This window comes from Cyprinodon variegatus, unplaced genomic scaffold (genome assembly GCF_000732505.1).
Source record: "Cyprinodon variegatus isolate N-32 unplaced genomic scaffold, C_variegatus-1.0 Scaffold604, whole genome shotgun sequence".
In the NCBI taxonomy this organism is placed as follows: domain Eukaryota; kingdom Metazoa; phylum Chordata; class Actinopteri; order Cyprinodontiformes; family Cyprinodontidae; genus Cyprinodon; species Cyprinodon variegatus.
The window spans coordinates 319,028-340,275 of record NW_015151057.1 but is presented as its reverse complement, the minus strand read 5'-3'; the positions used below and the strand labels follow the sequence as shown (position 1 = coordinate 340,275).

Below are 21,248 nucleotides of genomic sequence, written 5' to 3'. Positions count from 1 at the left end.
AGTTTGTACATTTTTTAGCGTGCGCAGTGAAATAGCTCACGTTTTAATACACGCAAACCTTTGATAGATCCGGCCCTAAATAGCTTTCAATCATTTTAATTTTACAGTAAAACTCTCTAAATACAAGGATATATAGCCCAGTTACGTATGAGTCTCCTTAATGAATCCATATACTATTAACACTTGCATACACTTTAGTTTTTCTGGTGTTTAAGCTTTTAGAAACCTTATTGTCATGTTTTAAGGCAAGAAACTACAATATAGAAAGCTGGACAAATAAAACACATTTTTCCCCAAAGTGAATTATTTATAAATTAAAAAAGAAAACAATTCTAGTTCTCTAAAAAAACAGGAAGGCACAACCATTAAAGGATGATGACACTGCATCATTGCTCTTTAGCTTCTTTAGGATCCCTTCTGTAATCAACACTTGTCCTGAGAGCAAAAGTTGGGATGTCATCGCACCAACATGATGTCTCTGCACCAGCTCAGAGGTTTGCATTAAACCTCAAAACACTGTGAGGACTAATATAGTGGGGGGTAACAAATTAAAAAGGGTGGCGGCTCAGTTCACATGTGAAGAAAGAGCAAAGACGTTTGACCATACTCAGGGGTCAGTCTCATCAGCAGAATTTAATGCACATAATTGCATTGTGAGGTCAGAGCACACCTTTGTGGTTTAAGCACCTAATGAATTTTGGCAGAATGCATTAAGAGCCAAACACAGTTCAGGGCTGAGGAAATCCCCCTACAGGTGAGTGCTGCAAGTTATACGCCCAACGCTTTGAAGTCAGCAACAATGGTAGGAAGTTGAGCAAAAACACACAAGGCTGCAAGGTGCAATATGTGGTCAGACTAAATGATTGGTAACAGGGATGTGGCTGCATTTTTACTGCAAAAAGATGGTATTAGTTGGCTTTTGATGAATTCCTAATGTGCCGTTTTTTTCTGTTTGAAAAGTTTCCCAGTTAAAGCTGTGGAATATTTACATCCATAATAAACTACAGTATTGAACAAAACCAATAAATTACAGATTTCCTCTAAAACTTCAGACACCACTGATTTAGAGTGAAGATGAAGTTGGCTTCATGTTCGGAAATAAAAAGGCTAAGGGGCAATTTCACATTTTACCATCACCTTGAGCATCACTGACTTTGGTTAAAAACAACTAAAATGAACAACTATTAACATCGTAATTAAATACCAGTTTTTTAAATTGTGAAACCTTTTGGATGTATAAACAAAATTCCAAACAAACCTTTATAAGAAGACCTCCATGGCTGTGTCCATTCAAAAATACTTTATTAATCCCAAAGTGGAATGTTAAATGTTACAGAAATTCATATGACTGACTGGTTCAGTTAGCTAAAGACAATGGCGTTTGTGTTTAAGTAGTGAAAGACCTAGATTAAGTTTATATTAGTTATTCTTCCACATAGAACGCAGTTATCTGAAATGATATGCTACAGTATTCAGGCAAAACCATCAACTTTACAATCAAAGTTTCATTTCCCATTGCAGCATCTCCATTCTGTTTCTGGGAAAACGCACATTAAAATGTAAAAATGACCTTTAAAAAAAAAAAAAAAAAAAAAAAAAAAGGTATTGTTCCTAATTTTTGTCACCATTACAGGTTTCAGATCTTACAAAAAAATTTTGATAGGGTACAGGGTCCTACTAGCTTGGCTTTATGTTAAAATGTTATCCCCCTTTTTGAAAATTAGCTATATAAACAATTCATTAAACTTGAACTGCTTCTCTGTAAAATACATTTGATAGATAGAACCCCTGTGGGAGAATTAAGTAGACTTAAAGTGGAACATTATATCCTGATAAAAAATAAAAAAAACAGGTGAAAAACTGAAAAACAGTCATTGACTGCCAACTATCTTTAGAGGGTTAAAAGCCGTTAGGTGTTTGGTACACTGGTCAGCCTCAGTGAGATCAATTATCCATAGAGAGCTAAGACATGGAGCGGCAGTGAGCCTTTTCTACTGTTTAGCCAACCAATATTAACCCAGGGGAAAAAATGAAATATAAACAACCTATTTTAGATTTGAATCTGCATTTAACTCAAAACCACTTTTTTTTTTTTTATCAAACATTCTGTCAATATTTTGAAGACAGATTCTAAATAGGCATTCCATTACATGCCAGACCCATAAATAACCTTTAAAGACTAACTCAACATACCCCTTAGGTATGTACAGAAGCATGTTTGCATTTGAGTTCCTGCTGAAACATCACTTTAAACCACTAACATGGACCCAGCAAAACTTAACCGCAGACAACAGGCCTTTTTTTATTTTCAAACATCCCTGCAAGATAATGTAAAACTGTCTAGAGATTATTAGCATAGGGAGAAAAGGGAGAATTAAAGAAGAATTTAATAACCAAGGAGTATCAAAATAAAGTATGCTAAAATGCATATAACAAATGTGTCAAATGTGGGTCATCTGTTGTCAAATGTTTAAGGAAAATGATCTTATTTGGATATGTGACAGATAAATGCTTATGTGACCTAAAGTTTTAGTTGAAAAGATGAAGGACACTTTAGTTTAAAGGTGAATAAAAAAGGTATAATAGAGACCAGTGTCTCTCTATTAAACCCTTCTATTAGACAGGGGGGTTTCTGTTGTTTAATCACACATTTTCAGACATTGACCGGAATGTTAAATATATTTTAGGAGTGGTCTTTAAAGGAGCAATATGCAAACTTTCACCATAAAACTCTCTGATTTCAGCACCTTTCACTTTGCTTTGTTTTAAACATACTAAACAAGCTGAAGGCCCATGCCCATCAAAATCAGCTGTGCCTTCCTTGCAGTCTGTTGTTGGCAAGAAAAGAGAGTATGCAGGTAAAGCTGATATAAAGTAGGACACAGCTTAATGCATTGAGCACAAAAACAAAACCACACATTGAAAATTCTAATTAATTTTGCCCTCTAACAACTAACACAAAAGATGCTTTAGTGGTGTTTTGGTCATGTTAACATGCACAAAAGCTCAAAGTGATATTAACCATATAGTTTAAACTTTAGACAAAGGTTTTAAAAGTGCGAGCTGAACTTTGAACTTGTTCAAAGTAGAGGTTGAGCATAAATAATCATCCACAGTTCATAAAGCTAGAGATAAATAAGGTCACTCCTACACTTAGTTAAGAAAAACCCTTGGGTTTGAAACTAACGTTTAAAATAACCTTGTACTCATTGGTACTGACCTGTTCATAGAATGCAGAATTAATTATTATTTACAGTTTTTGTTAAAATGTTAAAATATGATTCATTAAAATAAACATTTCACACAAAATGGGCCTTTTTGCATCTATTCAGCAGTGCAAAGTAATCCTGACTTGCAATTCTACATTAAAGGACTTAATCTTCTGAAGTTTGTATTTCAAAATAAAACATTCTAAAACTATAGATCAGTGCAGTAATATAAATTACTTATTGAAAGTTAGCTACACAGCTTCCAATTTCTGTAGATATAATCTGTGTTTCTTACTCCAGCAGAGCCCCCAGCGGGCATCATCTAGTGGGCAGAGGGAATGTGGAGGAAGGATGGTCTGCACCGGATATGTTAAACATTGCTTTGTCTTGATGCACCACAGGCACTGCAAACAAACATACACAGATCCTTTACTCCAACAACCAACAAATCTGAAACTATTTAGGTCAGTTGCACATTCAGCTGCATAACAATCACGCACAGAATGGGAGGGGGAAGTTGGGAAGGGATCAGTTACTCCTTAAACCAGTCCAACAGGTTTGAAGGAAGACAAGCCAGCAGATAAAATACCCCCACCTTAGACGCATGTATTTGTCAACTAGGCAAAAAACAAAACAAAAAAACCACAGCATAGAGCCAGATTTAGATTGTCTGAGCAGGAATCTGGACTCACAGTCACATTTCTTAGACACTCCTCACAGCTCGTTCCATTTTTTCTCTCACACACTGTGGAAAGGGGAAAAAAAAAAGTTTAATTAGTGAAACAGGATTTTACTTTTCAAAGCTTAAACCCTTTTAGATCAAAAGGAGAAGTCAAACCAGCTCTGATATTCCCTTGATTAGCAGAAAACTTTAGAGGGGGATTATATGAGGCCTGTAATTATTCTCAGGGTAATTTTTGTAACCAGTGTTAATCTTCCAGGGACATTTTCTATGGAGACAGCAGAGTAAACAGACTGGCTTCATGAAGGTGTAGCCAGGTATCTATAAAACTAATGTTTTAAAAAAAAACTGATGTCTTTATTAAGCTAAATAAAGCTTAAATGAAACAAATGAATAGATCGGTTTTATTTGGAAGATGGAAAAAAACAAAACCACTGCTTTGTTTTCTTTACAACTTGATTTTGTGAGAAAATTATGGGAAATGTAATTGACTAGATTTAATTGTCTAGAATTTTAATTGAGTAGATTATTAATAATTTTTTTTAATAAAAAACATTTAAAAATATTTCCAAAATATAACTACTGAGGGCATCTAAAGGAATAACAAACAAAAAAAAGAAAAAAAAATCAAAGTGACTGTTCTTAAATTATAGTAAATTTGAGGTTAATCAGTAGGTGGTCGGATGTCTGTGTTCCTACCGTGCTCAGGTGTGGAATCAGCCAGAATTGTTGCCAAACCGGCGATAAGAAGCAGAGCTGGGAGGAAAATCTGCAAACACTTCATCTTCCAGCCGCTTCAACGACGCAGATTATCCACACTTTTCCAACTTTCTGATATGTGTGAGCTTTATATTCCAAAAGATTTCCAACACATTAGAGAAGTCGAGAACGGGCTGGCTGCGCCTGGAAGACAGGAGAAACTAGAAAAGCGGAGAAGGAAACATAACAGCGCTGTGACGCACGGTGACGCAGCGCAGACAAAAGGGAAGGTGGAGTATTTATTCAATAAACACTCAAAGTAAGTCGGTAGGAAAAAAAAAATGGACAAGAATTTAACAGCAATAAAATTAGAGCATAATTATCGAGGAGGAAAATTAACCTATGAATCTTTTTTTTTTTTAAAGAAAAATATACTTAGGCTAATTTATTTTTAGACATGAAACAAAAATAAAAAGTCATAAGCTGTATTTTGTTAATCCTTCTTTACCCAGATTCCTATCCCTTAGCAAAAAGTAGTATACTTGAAGTAAATTCTATTAAGAATACTTAAGTATAAGTTTATAAAGTATGCCGAACAAACGAACTAAAGTAATACTACTTCCAACTAAATTGGGACATTTTTAAGTTTACTAAAGTATACTTTAAGTATACTTTAGTAAACAATAAAGTAAACAATAGTATAGTCAAGTAGACTTGACTATACTATTGTTAAGTATATGAAATATAGTTTAGAATAAGTAAACTCTAAGTGCACTGCCTGATTTTAAGTATGAAATTAGTGTACTTTTAGTAGCTACACTTGAATAAACTGCTTTTTGCTAAGGGATAAAGTCACGTAACCCTAAAAAGCCAATTAGTAGCTAATTAGACTCAATCTGTGTGTAATTAAATTGGCAAAAAAAAATCAAAATGTTCTCTGCAGCAGGTTTTCTATGAGGCTTTAGTCAGTAAATAGCATCACATGAATCAAGGAACACAAAATACAGGCTTGAGAGAAAGATGTGAAGAAGTTTAAGCCAGGAATAAGGAGTAGAATAGTATCCCAACCACTGTTGGTGACCAATCCCAGCTTGGTGTCTTGCAAGGACTTTGCATGTCCTAAAAGTCATTTTGTTTTACCTCGTCATGATGCTGATCACTGCTTGCATTTCCAGCCATGTTTTGATGGCATATGTGACTTACTTTTTTATGACTTTTTTTTTTAATCTACTGAAATTCTAAAATTATTTTAAGTGAGTAAGTTCTTCTTATTCTTGCTTGGGTTCACTCAGTTCTTGGTGTTCAGACAATGGATGGATTCATCAATAATTAGTCACCTTAAAATAGAAATAGTATGGCAAACTTACCAAGATATGAGTGTTAATCTGACAGGGAGAAGAAGGGTTATTAATCAAAAGAATTGCAGAGATTCACAGCTAAGGTGGGAGAATCTATCAACAGGATGCTTAGTTACAAACTCCACAATGAGCAATATGCAGAAGTGTCGGTAAGATTTTAAAGGAAATCTAGTTTGCAGCTCACAACAAGCCCTGTAGTAAACAAGCAGAATATCCTGTTCTCTATCATGGATAGGAAGCCCCTGAGCTGATGAGGTGATTGGAGGAATCTAAATGCACGGTGATACTGAAAGGTTGCTGCAAAAACAATTAGACTGGTCTGCCAGTTCATTTTCAATGAAATTATTTAAATCTGAGAATATTGTTGATTTCAAATGACCAAAGTTCAAACTCAAATTCAACGAAGATTCAGTGGATAGAACAAAAAACAGATCCTTTCTGACTGAGCTTTGCTACTAGTTCATAGGTTTGCAAAACTGTAATTAAAGCGTAAGGATGTTTCACTATTTCCTCCCTTTTTTACAATTATGCAATTATCACTTAAAATCCCAATAAAGTACCCTTTTCCTTAATGAATTGTCTGTTAGCTTCATGTTTTATTAATCAGGAGCACAAACTGCTGCTGTTTGTATCTGGATAAAGATTTTCTACAAGGCTAAAGTATGAGATGTTCTAGTTCTGTACCTAACATGTCATATCAGGTTTTGTCTGCAGAGTAAAAACATTCTGAAACTTCCTCCCCTCTCTTTTTCTTATCTTAAAATTATCCCGAATGAGACTCCAACAAATCAGTTTACAATAATTTATTAAAGCATGATTTTTGTAAAGCCATTTATAAATAAAAAAAAACAACACGCACATCTCTCTCTTTCTTTTTTTCCCCCCGCCAACAAGAACAATGATTGATTCACAGTAATGATGATAATAACCAGAGCAGGATGACGGGCCCAGCTTTGGCCGCCTGCGGCTGACAACAGGAGCCCTTTGATGAAGTTGCCCTCAAAAGACAGATTTGGGATCAGATACTGTTGACATTTAATTCCAGTTCCTTTTAACTCCACAAGCTGGTCACATTTCAGCAGCTGCAGGGTGAAGTTCTCACATTAAATCTGCAATCTTATCAACACAGATCCCCTCAGGTTGCTCCAAATCTATGGCCTATGACATCAAATTGATCAATTTAAGTTACTTGAAACTTGTTTGAGGATTATTTACGTTATTATATCATTTTTTAGGCTAATTAAATGTTAAATGCTTCATTTACTCATTGAAATGGCATGAAATGGGAACTGGAAATTGTAGGAATTCTTAAATTTCTAATAACATATCTTTTTTGTTGCAACCCTTTACACCACGACCCTGAAGTAATAAATATATGTTTAATTTTTTTTGTCTGAAACATCTTGTGTGAAAAGCCTAAGAATAAACATATTTGGGGTCAAAAGCCCTTATTGCCACAGGAGCTAGGTTAGAATATATTAAATAAAAAGCACCAAACATTTGAACCAAATGTTAAGGCTTTGCTTTAGGTGGCTTCACTCACTGAAGGTAACGCTCGTTAGCGATGCATTATAGATTAAACGGACCTCTTCCACGACCTCACAGAGCTAAAGCAGACTCATATCCTCAACATATATCCTCTAAGAGGTGGTTTGTGTTTGAATGGCACCCTGCCGCTCCTACCAATTGGTGCCCCATATCAAAAACCATTACTAATTTCTTTTACTGGTTCAACTCAAATGACTGAGGATTTTAGTTCCCTCCAGACAGACATTACAGTACAATACATAGAGTAATAAATAGGCTCCATACCCTCCCATTAAAATCCCATGCTTTTGTTTCCTTACGCAAACTCACAAATACAACACCATTCCTTGCAAAAAAGTGGTCATATAAATACATCTTATTTTTAAAGACAGCTTCTCTTTTTCTTATTTCCATTTGCTTTAAACCATTTCCATTAGCTTTAAACCATTAATACACTCACCCACACAGCAGCAATTCAGATAGCACATTTAAGGACAGATAATATAGAGGGCTCATACAGTAAATATATAATATTGACAATAAATTTTAAGTTGAAGTGTTCATAACCAGACTGGAAACACTAACTGGAGTATTTACACATGCTTTTCAATAAATTAGAAGATTATCAAAAGGTTAATTTAGTTAATTTATGTATTTCGGTGGTCAAAAGTTATTTTAAGAGTCATTACAGAAGAAGTTTGATGAGCTAAAATTCAGCTTCTCTAAAAATTAGAACATAGGAGCTATTAGGGAACTGTATGTGAGGACCTTAACTGGGGAAGTTCTGAATCCAATCATATTAATGAAAAGTTTTTTGTAAGAAACAAAACCTGCACCACCAACAAGGATAACTGTAGCTTAGCATTGTAAAACAAAGAGCATTAATGAGTTTTGAAAAGATTCACAACATGTGAGAGGCTGGAGAGGCAGCTTTAAGAGCTTATGCTCAACATGGGCTACAACTCCTATGGTTATTAGCAGTGTCTAACCTGGCTAAGAGAAAAAAGATTTGGACTTTTACCCATTATTTAAAGTCCTATTTTTCAGGTGCTGCTGTTGTTGGTTCACTGTACTTTATCAAGTCCAAACTGTGCAGGAGCCTTCAATGAAAATTAAGAACACTTTACAATTGCTCTACATTTACTCTACAATGGCTCTTAATAGGGGCCTAAAATGTGTTTTAACAACTAATAAAGTAGAATAATGCATACCAGTCTTAGAAGCATAATTAGGTTTTTACAACGGAATGACACTAAAATCCAAACAGTTATGTTTTTTCGAACCTACTTTTCTTTTCATTTGCTTGGAAATTATGTGTTGTGTTTTTTTTCCTATGAAGGAAATTTGCACTTCATCTTTATGAAACGTTTCATGGTTTTCTGCTTATTAGAGCTAAATATATTAATAAACTGCTGGTTGTTTAAAATTGAGATTTCCTATGGCAGATATTTAACAAAAATAATAGCATATGGTTGCTAATTGAATTCACAGAGAAACTTGAAAAGAGAAGGCAAGTATGCCTGACCTTTAAAAATAAGCAATTCAGATCATGGTTTTACTTTGCCTGAATCAACAATGCAGACAAGCGGTTGTTTAACCTTTCAGAGAAACTGTTTGTTTTTGTTTTTTACCAAAAAAGTATAATAAAAAACGATCAGAAACTTAAAACAAACATCTAATCCTTTTAATTATATTCTAATTTACTGACGCATGTGTCTTAATTCCAGCAGTGAGCATAAAAAAAAAACCTGGTTGAGCAAATAGGGCTATACAGTATTTTATGGCTCAAGGTAAAGTGGGATTATAACAATGGTGGACTTTTCAAAGACTGTGAAGATATGACCTTGAGAGCAGCCAGAGGGGCTGTAGCCTGTATTTCAGCTCGTTTTTACTCCTCAGTGAGTCACAATAATGTCACAGCTGGTGAATGGTGCACAGCATCAGCATCGTAATCCTTACACATATGGTGGTCATCATATAACACTAATCCATTGCATGTATTTCACATGACAGGCGTCACATTGTGTTAGGTATGGCATCTTTAGGCTTTAGAGTGGAACAGCCATCAAAAACAATAAGAAAAAAAATACTTGCAGTGAGTGCAATTCATATAAAATGATACATTAGTTTAGTTTATGTGTACATATTTGTGACTATACAGATTTATGCAGGCTGTGTTACATCTTCACATATATAGATATTAGTTTCTTTAGGGATCCAACCTTGCACAGACTCCCAATGCCAAGCAGACTCCCTTAAAACAACCTTGGATCTCATAAAAACTCAGAGCCACTTCCTGAAGCCGTGTGTCCCTTGTGGCCACATGGTGGCGCTAAAGAGTGAGCACAATGAGGGACAGTTTCCCCTGAATAATGACAATTAATCAAAACTTTTACTGGAAAGTAATACTGCTGACATTAAAGATAAAATCTTGGAAACAACATCTAAAAAGCAAGCAAGAATAAGAGTAAAACCCTACAGCTTAATGGCAACAGAAATAAGATGCCGTAAGAATAAAAAGAACATGAAGTGAAAGAGAGAGAGAAAAAATCAGAGGAGTGAGTGAACAGCTGGATAAGAGTGAAGGACTTATTTGTGCTTTTTGTTTTGCCTGTAAAAAGGAAAAAAATGGAAGCAGTTTGTGGTGTGCTTGGACTTCTACATACGTTACTACAGTTGGGGTGGGGTGTTTTAAGTGAAAGTCCAAAATAATTGACTATTTCCTCTGTCATGCTCAGAAATTTCTCCCAAGGAGAACTCAGGCCAGAAGAGTCTTTATTTGGCTTCCTTTTCCATGTCTACCTTTTCAGCCTTGGACGGCTTTTTTAAGTTGAATCAACTGTTGGGTTTACTGGCTGCTGCATCCGCCATCATCAAGAACATAATTCTAACATGGCCGATGAAGGGGCCTGTTGCAGCTGGATGGATGAACAGAGGACCGTGGTTTGGTGATCACCTGACCCAGGAACTAGCCACGCTGGTCACGGACATGATGCTACAACGCTTCTTCACCATCATGTTTATGTAAGCCTTCATGATCTTGGTGATCTCCCCAACCTAGAGAGAAAAAACATGGAAGATGGGCAAATTTATCTTAGGAAATGTATTAAAATCTAAGGAAAATTTTCAGAAGAAACTTAAAACATTTGAGTTGAGATGAAAAATGTTTAGCGTCAGCCCCAGTTGGAATAGATGAGGCGTTTTGATTCAAATTTTACCTGTGGAGTCTCGAAATACATCTCCCTTTCATCCACAATGATTTTATAGGTGCATGGCTGAGAAGCTCCAAAGAAGGTGATGTGCTCATACTGGAAGGTCTCCAGTGGTTTGGGTTCACCTCGCTTATACACAGAAACATTGTCAGCACTCACTCCCAGCCACAGATCGTGAGGGAAACCTCCCTCTTTACACTGCCAAGACAAAACATTTTATTTCCCTTATTATCATCATTGTCAGGTCCATGAAGTCCGTTCTCATTTATTTATTTTTTCTCACCTCCACATCAAAGAGAGTGGAGCCATATCCAGGCCACTCCTTGATGATGCTCATGTACTTCAGCATGGCCTGATGCTGCGGCATTCCCTGCAGACGGGCCCACTTCTCCATGATGCTGGTGCGCGTTGCAGACGTCTCCTCCTTCACCCACATTTCCAGCCTCTGCTCCCCTTCCACCTGAAACATTGACAAACTCATCAGTTCTGTCGATATCGAAGAAATATATCGCCAGGCATATTCATAGAAAATAGTATATGAAAAGAAAGGCATATTTTATTGCATAAAATGCAAAAATTTAATTGAATTTCATTTTTGGTATAATCATTCAGCCCGGATACAAATTGTGGTTACTATACCTAGCCCTGTTCAAGAAGAACATTTGCCCCTGTGAGCCTGTAGGCAGAGGTGGTTAGTAACTAGTTACATGTATTCGGTAACATTTACTTGAGTAAGTTGCTTAAACAGTGTAACTTTACATATTTTTCAAAATATTAAATCAGATGGTATGATCAGGAGTATTAAGTCAATCAGTTACTCAGTACATTAGTGGCCTCTTAACCAAATAGTTTGGATGGCTTCCTGTATTTTTACTCAACCATGCATAATGCAATAATTTTGGGCTTTTCTACCCACCTGTGATCATATTTGTTTTCGCCACCAGTTCGACATTACTTGCCTAATAAACAGGATCTTTGTAGAGTCCATGTTTCTGAATGTAATATTTTGGTGAAACATTCAGAGTTTCATTATTAGTGTTATATAAATAATGGCACTGATTAATACTTCTGGATGCTTAGTGAGTTGTTTTATTATTCTTTTACTTTTCTTTCGCTAATTAAAACTGTGTTTCCCATTTTTTGCTAGACTAATCTATTTTTCTTTTCCATTTACCGTGATTTCTTTAAAAAAGTAAGTTTGTGAACAGTCAATATCCTGGTATGCTTTAGGGATGCTTTTAATCCAGGATGACAGAGTCATACCTTCTGCTTCTTCAGTGAACCCGTTTTGCTTTTCCTGAGGGAAGAATCCCTGAAGGTCGGAGTCTTTCGTTTCTCCGTGCTGGACCCTGCCCCCCCCTGTCCTCCAATGGTACCGATCACGTCTCCGATCCCTCCGCTGCCCCTTGACCCAGGTCCGCCCACTGCGGCCGACCCCGGTTTCGTGGATTGCAATATGCGATTCCGTAGGCGTCCGATGGGATACACGCTTCCGAGGCTCCATCCAGCCCGACCCGCCCCATCGCCATGGAGATACTGGAGACGTAAAGCTGCCAGGTGCTGCAAAGTCTCCTCTGAGGCTGGGAAGTGGCCGCTGATTAAAGACTCATGGGCCTGAAACAAACAAGCAAATAAAACAACATTATTATTTGAAAATATGTTAAAAATTAAGTCTTTAATTTTTTTGTCTTTTTTTGTTTGTTTTATTTTCTAGAAGCTTAAACTAACTTAAAAGATGTTTAAACATCAACTGACAAAGCTTAGAGGTTGTCCATTCCGTATTTTTTAAATCCTGCGAATGCAAACATTCAGGAAGCATCATTTAGAAGGAGCCTCAAAATATCCTGATATACAAAAAAAAAATAAATCACTTTTAAACTTTTGCATATCTATCTGTTTAAATTATTTAACACTTCTCTGACTTTGAGCTGCTGAGGCACCATCAAAACATAAGAACTTAAAGCACTTCTGGGACACATTTCTGTTGCTAATTCTGTGTAGGTTTTTTTTTTTTCAAAAGGAATCAATGTTTCTTATCAGAAGGAACAAAATAACTCAAGTACATTGCACAAATGTTGAAATCCTTATTGTATTGTGTTGACATTTTATTGTTTTCTACTCCTTTTATTTGAAAAAACCTAATGAAACCAAGCACATCCAATTGGTACTAGTAGTCAGGGATGTCTGGGTTAGATGAGACAAAAGTGTCATTTCTGGCCTACCCCATGGAGGGAACAAGCTCTAAAAATCCCTTCAAATCGTTACCACCAACCAAGACACGTGATGGTCCAGGCAAGAAAACCTGTCTGAGGCAACCAAAGACTTGAGACTAGGTTGGAAGTTTACCTTCTAGCAGAACAATGCCTTTAAACCTTAGAGCCCAAGCTACAATGAACTAGTTCAGGGAGATGTAGCTACAACGTGACACAACAAGATTAAAGATTAAGTCTTTTATCCCAAGATTTAAATACCTTAGCCCTATGTGATAATAGCTGTGTGATAAAGCATACCTGTTCAAACATGAATGCAAACTCCACTCCCTCTTTGGGCATGCTCTCTACATCCAGGAAGCAGTACAGTTTGAAATACAGTTTCCACTCTCCCTCTTCTTCGTCTTCTTCACTGCCTGCCAATCTGAACAAAAAACGTCGACTGATTGGAAAACTGAAGGAGACAGAATGATGACAACAGAGTGCTGATAACAAAGCATCATTCCAGTGTGATGTTTAAAGACATACCTCTCAAATTTGGCCAGGACATCCGCCACAATCACTCTGCTCTCCAGCGCTCGGTCTGTAAATGTGTTGTGTTCAAACAGAGAAAACAGGTTCTTGCTGTCCTCCATGGCCAGACCTCTGATCAGCTTCTCAACAACCTGCAACAGCAAGAAATATAACGTTTAATCCGTTTTTGTGTTGATGAAAAAAAAATGTCAATCTTGAAGAATCCTAAATTATCTATTTGTTTGCTCTTCAGTTTAATACAGCTGATGATCATACTTCCACACACCTCTCCAGCTGTTGTGTGAGAGTTAATTGAGATCTTGCAGGAGCCTCCTCCATGGCAGTAGACAGTGGTGCTCATCTCCTGTCTCAGCAGCAGGGCTGCGATCTCTTCCTGAGATGGGACAAACTCACGAGTCTTGGTCTTCTTCAGGGATTCACCAATGAAGCTTGCATAACGCTCGATCTCCGTACCAGGATAACGTTCACGAACCCTGAGTCATAAACACACAAACAGTGCGTCCCACACAAGCTTCTTTTTTGGGGGGGAAAACAGAGGCAAAGAGGTCCTGTGTCAAATCCGTACCTTTTAAGGTGGAAGCGGAGATATCTGAGGATGGCTCGACTGGGAAGGAAGGTGCAGCTCATGCAGGTCAGCAGGTGCCAGTGTGCCAGATTGGCTGGGCTGTTAGGTTGAGGCACATGATTGGTCTGCTTGATCACCTGACAATAAACCTTGTAGAGAAAAAAACAAGGGACTTTAATACAGGAATACATCTCGGCACATACTTAATTGTTTTTTTGTTTTTTTTACCAAATTTCCAAATTTGTTCCATCTATTAAACCTTTTCACATTTTGTCACAATTTCACCACAACTACTGTTAAAAAATTTAAAAATGTTCGATAATCAGCACCATGCTATGGATATGATTTTCTTCATCAGGGACAGGAAAGCTATACGCTAACCTGATTAAGGAAAAGTTTTGAGAATAAGGTCTCCAGTGAAAGAAAGTAACATAACTTCCCACTTGATGTGTAGGAGATACAGAAAACATGTAGAAGGTTTTCTGGTCCCATTAGTCCAAAGATGATCTACTTGGTTGACTTTGAGTGCTCCACCCATATGAGGTGGAAGCATCATGCTGCTTTTCTTTGGAAGAAACAGAGAAGCTGATCAGAGCAGCTATGGATGGACCTAAACACAGGCCAATCCTTGATCAAATGCACCGGACACATCAGAAACCTCATCCAATCTGACATAGGTTGACTCATTTTGTGATGAAGAACAGTGATTAAATGTGCACAGCTGGTAGAGATATATATCACCAAAGGGTTGCCGCTTTTTTCTACGTAAGGCTTCCTTTCAGATTAGATCAAATGCTATCATTTGATCCAGATCCATCACATAAAAGACAAATAAAATATTTTAGTGTGAGGTTTTAAAATCACAAAATGTGGAACCTACAAATAATTTTGGGTGTAAGTACTTTTGCAAGACCTGTTACCTCATTTTATGACAAAGACACAAACTTTTTTTTTTGACAAAATGCAGGAGCAGCTGCAGAGATATTTCTCTGCATGTATCAAAGGGGGTGGGCAATCATTAAACTGGGGGTGCTGTAAATTAAAAAAAATTAAAACATATAAAAACACATGTATAGAGTGTAGTGCAATAGCGCAGTCTATAAACTATTATTATCAGTTCCCTGTATTTTGTTTCCCCAGATTCGGGAAAACCTATGAATTCGTCTGCAGCATCTAGTGATGCAGATGTAAGGTTAATAATAAGTTCATTAATAATGAATGTGGAGTAAAAAATAATTAATTAGTTCAATACATGCCCACAAATTACTTAAACTTATATTTCTTTTGTTATATTGTGTAGAAATTAAGCAAAATGTTGTGTCTGAAATAGTTGTGGGAAAACTCTTTTTTTTTTATTTCTAAATATGTCTAAATTCAAGTAGCAGTAATTCATAGAAATCAAAGGTTACATATAAAAGCAAATATATGACTGATTAAGGACATAAATTTGTCATTGAAAGCTCCGCTATGGTTACAACAGATGATTTTTAACCTTGTGGTATTTTTAAGTGAAATCAAAGTTGAGAAAGCTCCCATGAATATTATAAAAGAGGTAGAAATGGAAATGCTTTGAAATTATGGGATTGCAAATTAAATTTGAAATAATGCACACAAAAAAATGGCCAAAGAAATGCATAATAATTGATTTCATTTAATTTTCCTGACCCAAACTTGGGGCTGGACATAATATTTTAAATACTGAAATTAAATACTTAAAAAAAAAAAGGTTTCTTCTATAGAAGAGGTACTACTAATATGGAATATTTCAATGCATTTAAAAGTTTCTTTAAATATTAAAATATTACATTTTGATTGGAACTGGATGTGTTTTTGAGGAAAATATCACAACAACCACATAAAGAGGAATACTGATTTTAAAGAAAAATGTACTATTCCAACTTTTTCTTGGGGGTGCTATGACTTTTCCCAGGGGTAGCTATAGCCCCAGCTAGCTCCCTCCTGATGATGTCACTGGTGAAATGAAAGACTAAAGAAGTACCTCATCCCTGAGAGGACGCAGATCCTGGCAGGTCTGCAGGATGCCCTGAATGATGGGCACCGTGTCTGCCAGTGTCTCCATCTCCTGTAGTGAATTAAAAACTCTCACTGCCTCATCCTGCAGACTAGCATAGCCCTGCTGCCGATGCACTGATGTGGAGAAAAAAGACTTATTGACAGTAGGAATACAATGAAACCTGAGTAATCATGAGCATGCGGGATGTTAAAAATATTTCAGATTGCTCTGTATTATTTTTTTTTTAATGCAAGCAAAAAAAATGATGTCACTCACAGCTGGTGACCTCCCCGTAAGGCAGCGGCAGCAGAGGGGAGTGCAGTGGATGCTGAGTGTATCTGAGGATTGGGTTTCTCCTGTACATCTGCTCCACTATTTCTGGGTTCACACTGTTCTCCTGATGAAACAAAGGATGCTCATTTTAAATACAGATATCAGTTCATCTATTTTTGTTTGCACTCATATAGCGAGTTTGTTTTAACCTTGATATCTCTAATGAGCTGAAGGGTCGGAGTTTCGATCGGGGTTTTGCTTTCTATGACTCCCAGGATTGCGGCCGTCCATCTCATGGCCTCATTCAGCATTTTAGTATATAGGCGATAGCAATGCTTCCTTCCATACACAATTATGTTCCAGTAGCCTGGAATTCAAACATTTCCGGTGAGGACAGAACAAATGAGAACATCTCGAGTGTCCTAAAAACTCTCTGTGTGATCACTGATTAAATATTCCCTTCCTGAAGCTTCCCTTGATTTCCCATTCCTCACCAGTCTCCCTGTGAACCCGTTCATCCGGCTGGATGACAGAGCAGAGGGAGTTTAGGACTAAAGTCCCCATCTTAGAGGAGTTTTTCTCTGAGTTCTTGTAGTAATCCAGAGAGTTGTGGGTCAAAACAAACCAGCGTTTCTTCAGTTTCAGGGACGTGCTCTTAGCATTCGTCTTCATCTCCTTGTGGAGCCAACCTGAGGATGGACAAAGGGAGAAATAGGAGGAAGGGGATGCCTAGATTAAAAATTAATTAAGAATTAACACAGGTTGCTGCTGTAATCCATGTGAGAGGAGTTATGTCACGCCTAAATGGGGATCAGAGCCATGAGAAGAATTGTTAATGCATGATTTTTTTTTATTTAAGCTCCAAATCAAAGGCATAAAAAAAGAAATATTTTAAGTGACTTTGCAAATAAAAAAGGTCAAACTGTGTGAAATCAGAACAATGTCTTCCCCACAAATATAATTAATTCAAATCAAAAGTTAAAGCCTTTTCCCCTAAAGCCTTACCAGAAGTGCTAATAAAGGTTTTTTTTCATCTAATGAAGTTAGATATTGTTTTTGTTTTTATTTTCTAAAACTCTTACCTCTGACAAGGAACTCCTGTCCATCTATCCTGGCATCTCCTTTGGGTTTCTGCAGCAGACTGATCCAGTGATGCATCTCCTCGGGTGTGTCACTGTTGCAGTGGATCACCCGGTTTGCCGTAATGATGACAAACGAATTTGGGCTGTAAATAATTAGAAGGAATACGGTCAAATGAGACAATCTACTGCTGAGCAAGCTCCAAATCCTCATTTTGCATAGTTCCTGCAACACAGTTCAGTAAGACTGAGATGCAGGAAACCTGTTACTGGTGGGCTTTTCTACCCTTCTGGATATTAGTTTCTTGATCAAATCTTTGTTCAGTAATAGACGTTTTTACGGTTTCATTTTTATTTTTTTACTGTTTTTAAATGTTGACAACAATGGGGTCGATGATCATCATGTTTTGATCTTTAGCTTACTTTTGGCTGTGATTTGATCTTGAAAAACACAAATATTAAGTATTGCTGGGAAAAGATACTCCTACAAGGTGTTTTAACGTAGGCTTAAAAATTTCCTTTTTGATAAAGCTTATAGTTAGACTGGCTCAGGTTATTCTGAGCTATCTCTATAGTTATGCTGCTATAGGTTTAGAGTGCTGGAGGACATTTGGACCCCTTTTTCATAATTTTGCTTTATTTTCTATCTCTCTAGCTTCATCTGATCTGTTCTTGTTTTGCTATGACATCATCCTGGAGAAAAATATCAGCTGTTCTGCTGCCATCAACACCTTTTTTTAATAAATGTTCGAGCTTGGCCTGTTTTTGAGTGTAGTCCTGTTTTTTCCTGACTGTGACTGGATGGATGTGCTTGGAGCTCGGCTGCCTGGCTGTGTGTTTCCTGGTTGGGGCCTTCTGTGGAGCTGGTTGAAAGTGGCCTTCTGTATCTCTACTTTTTTGTGTATCTCTGCTTCTGTCTCCTTGAACCCCAGTCAGCTTCAGCAGATGGCCGCTCACACCGAGGCTGATTCTGCTGAAGGTTTCTTCCAGTTAAAAGGGAGTTTTTCCTCTCCACTGTTGCAACTAGCATGCTTGGTGAGAGGGATTGCCTTCAAGTCAATGAGTCGATGCAATTAACTGGTTTTCCTTAGATAGAAAATCAATTTGGCTGTATGATCTGGCTGAATTGTAAAGTGCCTTGAGATGATATCTATTGTGAATTGGCGCAATATAGATAAACTGAAATGAAATTAATGTTTATTCATAGATGAAACAATTGTGAGTAATCCTCTCTCTTGGATGAGAGGCAAAAGAATGTTTGGTCTATAGCGATCCTGTTTTCAGATGTCCTAAACTGTCTAAAGGGAGGATTTATCTGAGAAAATCTGTTTACCCTAGTCCTTTTTAGTCCAGTCCAAGCACTTCCTGCAGAATTTCAGTCTGTTTTTTATTAATTACCGTACCTTGACAGGATTGGTCTTTTCCAGCCCTTGGTGCTTCTCTTTTCTACCCCACAGTTAAGGCAGAATCCCTTTTGTATACTGGCTGTAGCAATATTTATGGCCTGATTGATGTAAAATAAATGGTAAAACTTTTACTTATGTACTACCAGGCTTGGACTGGTAATCTGTGATACCGGTCCTAATTTCAGCGTGCAAAGACCGGCCCTCCTTAAATTATACCGGCCCCAAAACTTGCTCCCCAGCCAAAGCACCTACCTGTGCCAGTAAATAACTCAAGGAGCTCAAGAAGTAATACAATGCAAACTACCTAAATGATGCATGCAGTATATGTAGCCTTTCCTTGTCATGCACATCCTTGTGACGGTTGGCATATGGTTTACTTTCCTATTTCTTTAAACTGTAAAATCTTTGCAACAAACTAAATTATAATAAAACTAAATTGCTTTCTTTAAACCAAACTACGATGTTCCTCTTATATTTGGCAAATTTATGTTTGAATATTTTGCAAAAATATGTTGCAGTGCATGATGGGGTTTTGCATCTATAGGCTACCATTTCCCGTCTTACGTGCAATGTTGCAGGTTGGGATTTTTCCCAATCTGCCATTTCAGGATGGGTAAAAAATGTTTTTCTTCAGATTTATGGCCTAAAAGATCAATAGACTTTGATTCAAATTGCGCAGGATTTTGTATATCCATGCAGTTTATGAAAATGTTTTGGCTGGAAAACGTGAGTCAGTGACATCTGGCATTGGTGATGGTTGTTGTGTGATGCTTGACGATAGATGGCTTAATCCATAATGTATACTCTTGTCGTGTTTCATATTTGAGACGCACGAGTTTGGGGTCCATAAGTGGGCCAGTGTAGATGGAAAAATGCCAGGGCCGAAAATGATTCCCAGTCCAAGCCTACTGCTTTATCAATTTCAAGGACTCTGAAGCATTTTGCACTACACTGACCCACTGGTTATAGTAAGCTGCATTGTAGATACAGCTACAGCAAGAATAAGGGTTTTAGCTGCTACTCACTTTAAAAGACACCATTCTGCTATTCTTATCCAGTACTATTGACTAAGTGATATCTGTTGTCCAGTCTGTGTCAACTTTGTCTTTTAAGCTAGCCATTATATTGTTTAACTTATAATATAAGAACATTTTGTTGGCCTCCTCAGAGTGCTACATGTTTTTTTTTTATTAATTTAATTTTCATAAATTTTGCAATGAGTTGCATCTAAATAACTCTCCAGAGCGGCTTTTAGATCCAAAAAAACCAAAGCAATTAAAATTTCTAAAAGAAATGTTTGTGTCTTAAAACATCTGGCAATGACTGTATGTCCTGTAATCTAAAGATGGTCCTTTTTTAATCGAGAATCGAGTATTATTATTATTGCTTTTTTACAGGGAAGGCAGGAAACATTGTTTCCATAGAAAGTTTGTATATTTGAATTTCTGGTACATTGACCAGATGGACGTACCGATCAGGGTTATCTGATGCACAAACCGAGTCAATCAGGCCTACATCAAGTGTTCCCTGGATAAAAGATGAAGCAGGGAGAAAAACAATAAATGGCACCACAGTAAACATGATCAGATTCAATTATTGGAACACAAAGATTAAGACTTACAACTGCATTTTTAGGATTTGCCTGCTCATGAGACATGTCCAGCAGCTGTTCAGGGGTGCACACTCTCACCTTGCTAAGCACATTAAACCACCCACTACCCAGGCAAAGAAAAAAACATGATTACAAGCTACTAGTTAAAAAAAGAGAATACAATTGTATTTTTCTGCACAAAGCTCTGGGTCACACCTCGCATCTTCTGGCGACTCGGCAAACACTTGGTACGTCCTTTCTTCTGTAACGATGTTCAGAGCGTTCTCTTTTTCATGGTTGTCCACGATCTCCCTGCAGAATCACAAGGAAGGCAGATGTCTGTGATGGTGCAGCTGCTTGAATCCAAGGGTTAAATCGGGGAGGTTAGGGTCATACTTAGCCGCTCGGATGTCAATGGTTCCTTTCAGCTTCTCCTCACTGTCATTCTCATAGTACATCAGCTTGTTGTCTCTTAGAACAAACCAGCGCATCTTCCAGTTTCTTAGCATGAGAAAAGTGACAATTAGAACAACTTCAGACATTTTTGAGATCATTAGGTTGTGCTACAGTCTTTCCGTAGTCATGCATTGCATGGTTTTTTTGTAAGCATGCAGGCTGAGCTCAGTAGTGACTACAACAACCTCCGGGAAAGAGTAGAGAGTCCTCCTCCCTTCTTGTAGAGCCACCCAGACTTCAGGGATTCCTGCTTGGACCGGAACCACATAAATGTCTCATCTTTTAAGACGCACCAGCGCCTCTTCCACGGGATCATCAGACCAGCTATAGAAACACAGCACACATATAGACACAGCAAAGAAAGCTACTTTTCACAACAGGTGTCTCATTTCTAGTGAAATTCAAGAACATTTAATAAAGCCAGGTTATAAAA

At 37.3% G+C, this 21,248-nt stretch overlaps 2 protein-coding genes across 5 annotated transcripts in view; both read right to left on the bottom strand.

The window, feature by feature from the left end:
• LOC107096171 (pituitary tumor-transforming gene 1 protein-interacting protein-like) overlaps nt 1-4,824 on the bottom strand; it is a 10,000-nt gene extending 5,176 nt beyond the window's left edge. The window contains exons 1-3 of the mRNA XM_015392706.1: nt 4,591-4,824; nt 3,902-3,954; nt 3,505-3,613 (exon numbers count right to left, since the gene is read on the bottom strand). Coding sequence (XP_015248192.1) covers nt 3,505-3,613; nt 3,902-3,954; nt 4,591-4,675 — 247 coding nt within the window. The 5' untranslated portion in view covers nt 4,676-4,824. The remainder of the gene's footprint in view (nt 1-3,504; nt 3,614-3,901; nt 3,955-4,590) is intronic.
• A 3,532-nt stretch (nt 4,825-8,356) lies between these two features.
• LOC107096178 (unconventional myosin-X-like) overlaps nt 8,357-21,248 on the bottom strand; it is a 58,486-nt gene continuing 45,594 nt past the window's right edge. For 2 of the 4 annotated variants that reach the window (XM_015392718.1, XM_015392720.1), the window contains exons 26-43: nt 20,998-21,139; nt 20,756-20,860; nt 20,576-20,671; nt 20,390-20,483; nt 20,240-20,295; nt 17,366-17,508; nt 16,778-16,972; nt 16,493-16,650; nt 16,287-16,407; nt 15,996-16,144; nt 13,997-14,145; nt 13,697-13,904; nt 13,426-13,562; nt 13,198-13,321; nt 11,951-12,301; nt 10,971-11,147; nt 10,694-10,885; nt 8,357-10,532 (exon numbers count right to left, since the gene is read on the bottom strand). In XM_015392718.1, the coding sequence (XP_015248204.1) occupies nt 10,428-10,532; nt 10,694-10,885; nt 10,971-11,147; nt 11,951-12,301; nt 13,198-13,321; nt 13,426-13,562; nt 13,697-13,904; nt 13,997-14,145; nt 15,996-16,144; nt 16,287-16,407; nt 16,493-16,650; nt 16,778-16,972; nt 17,366-17,508; nt 20,240-20,295; nt 20,390-20,483; nt 20,576-20,671; nt 20,756-20,860; nt 20,998-21,139 (2,702 nt within the window). In that variant the 3' untranslated portion in view covers nt 8,357-10,427. The remainder of the gene's footprint in view (nt 10,533-10,693; nt 10,886-10,970; nt 11,148-11,950; nt 12,302-13,197; nt 13,322-13,425; nt 13,563-13,696; nt 13,905-13,996; nt 14,146-15,995; nt 16,145-16,286; nt 16,408-16,492; nt 16,651-16,777; nt 16,973-17,365; nt 17,509-20,239; nt 20,296-20,389; nt 20,484-20,575; nt 20,672-20,755; nt 20,861-20,997; nt 21,140-21,248) is intronic. The other 2 variants (XM_015392719.1, XM_015392721.1) reach the window with 1 other exon arrangement.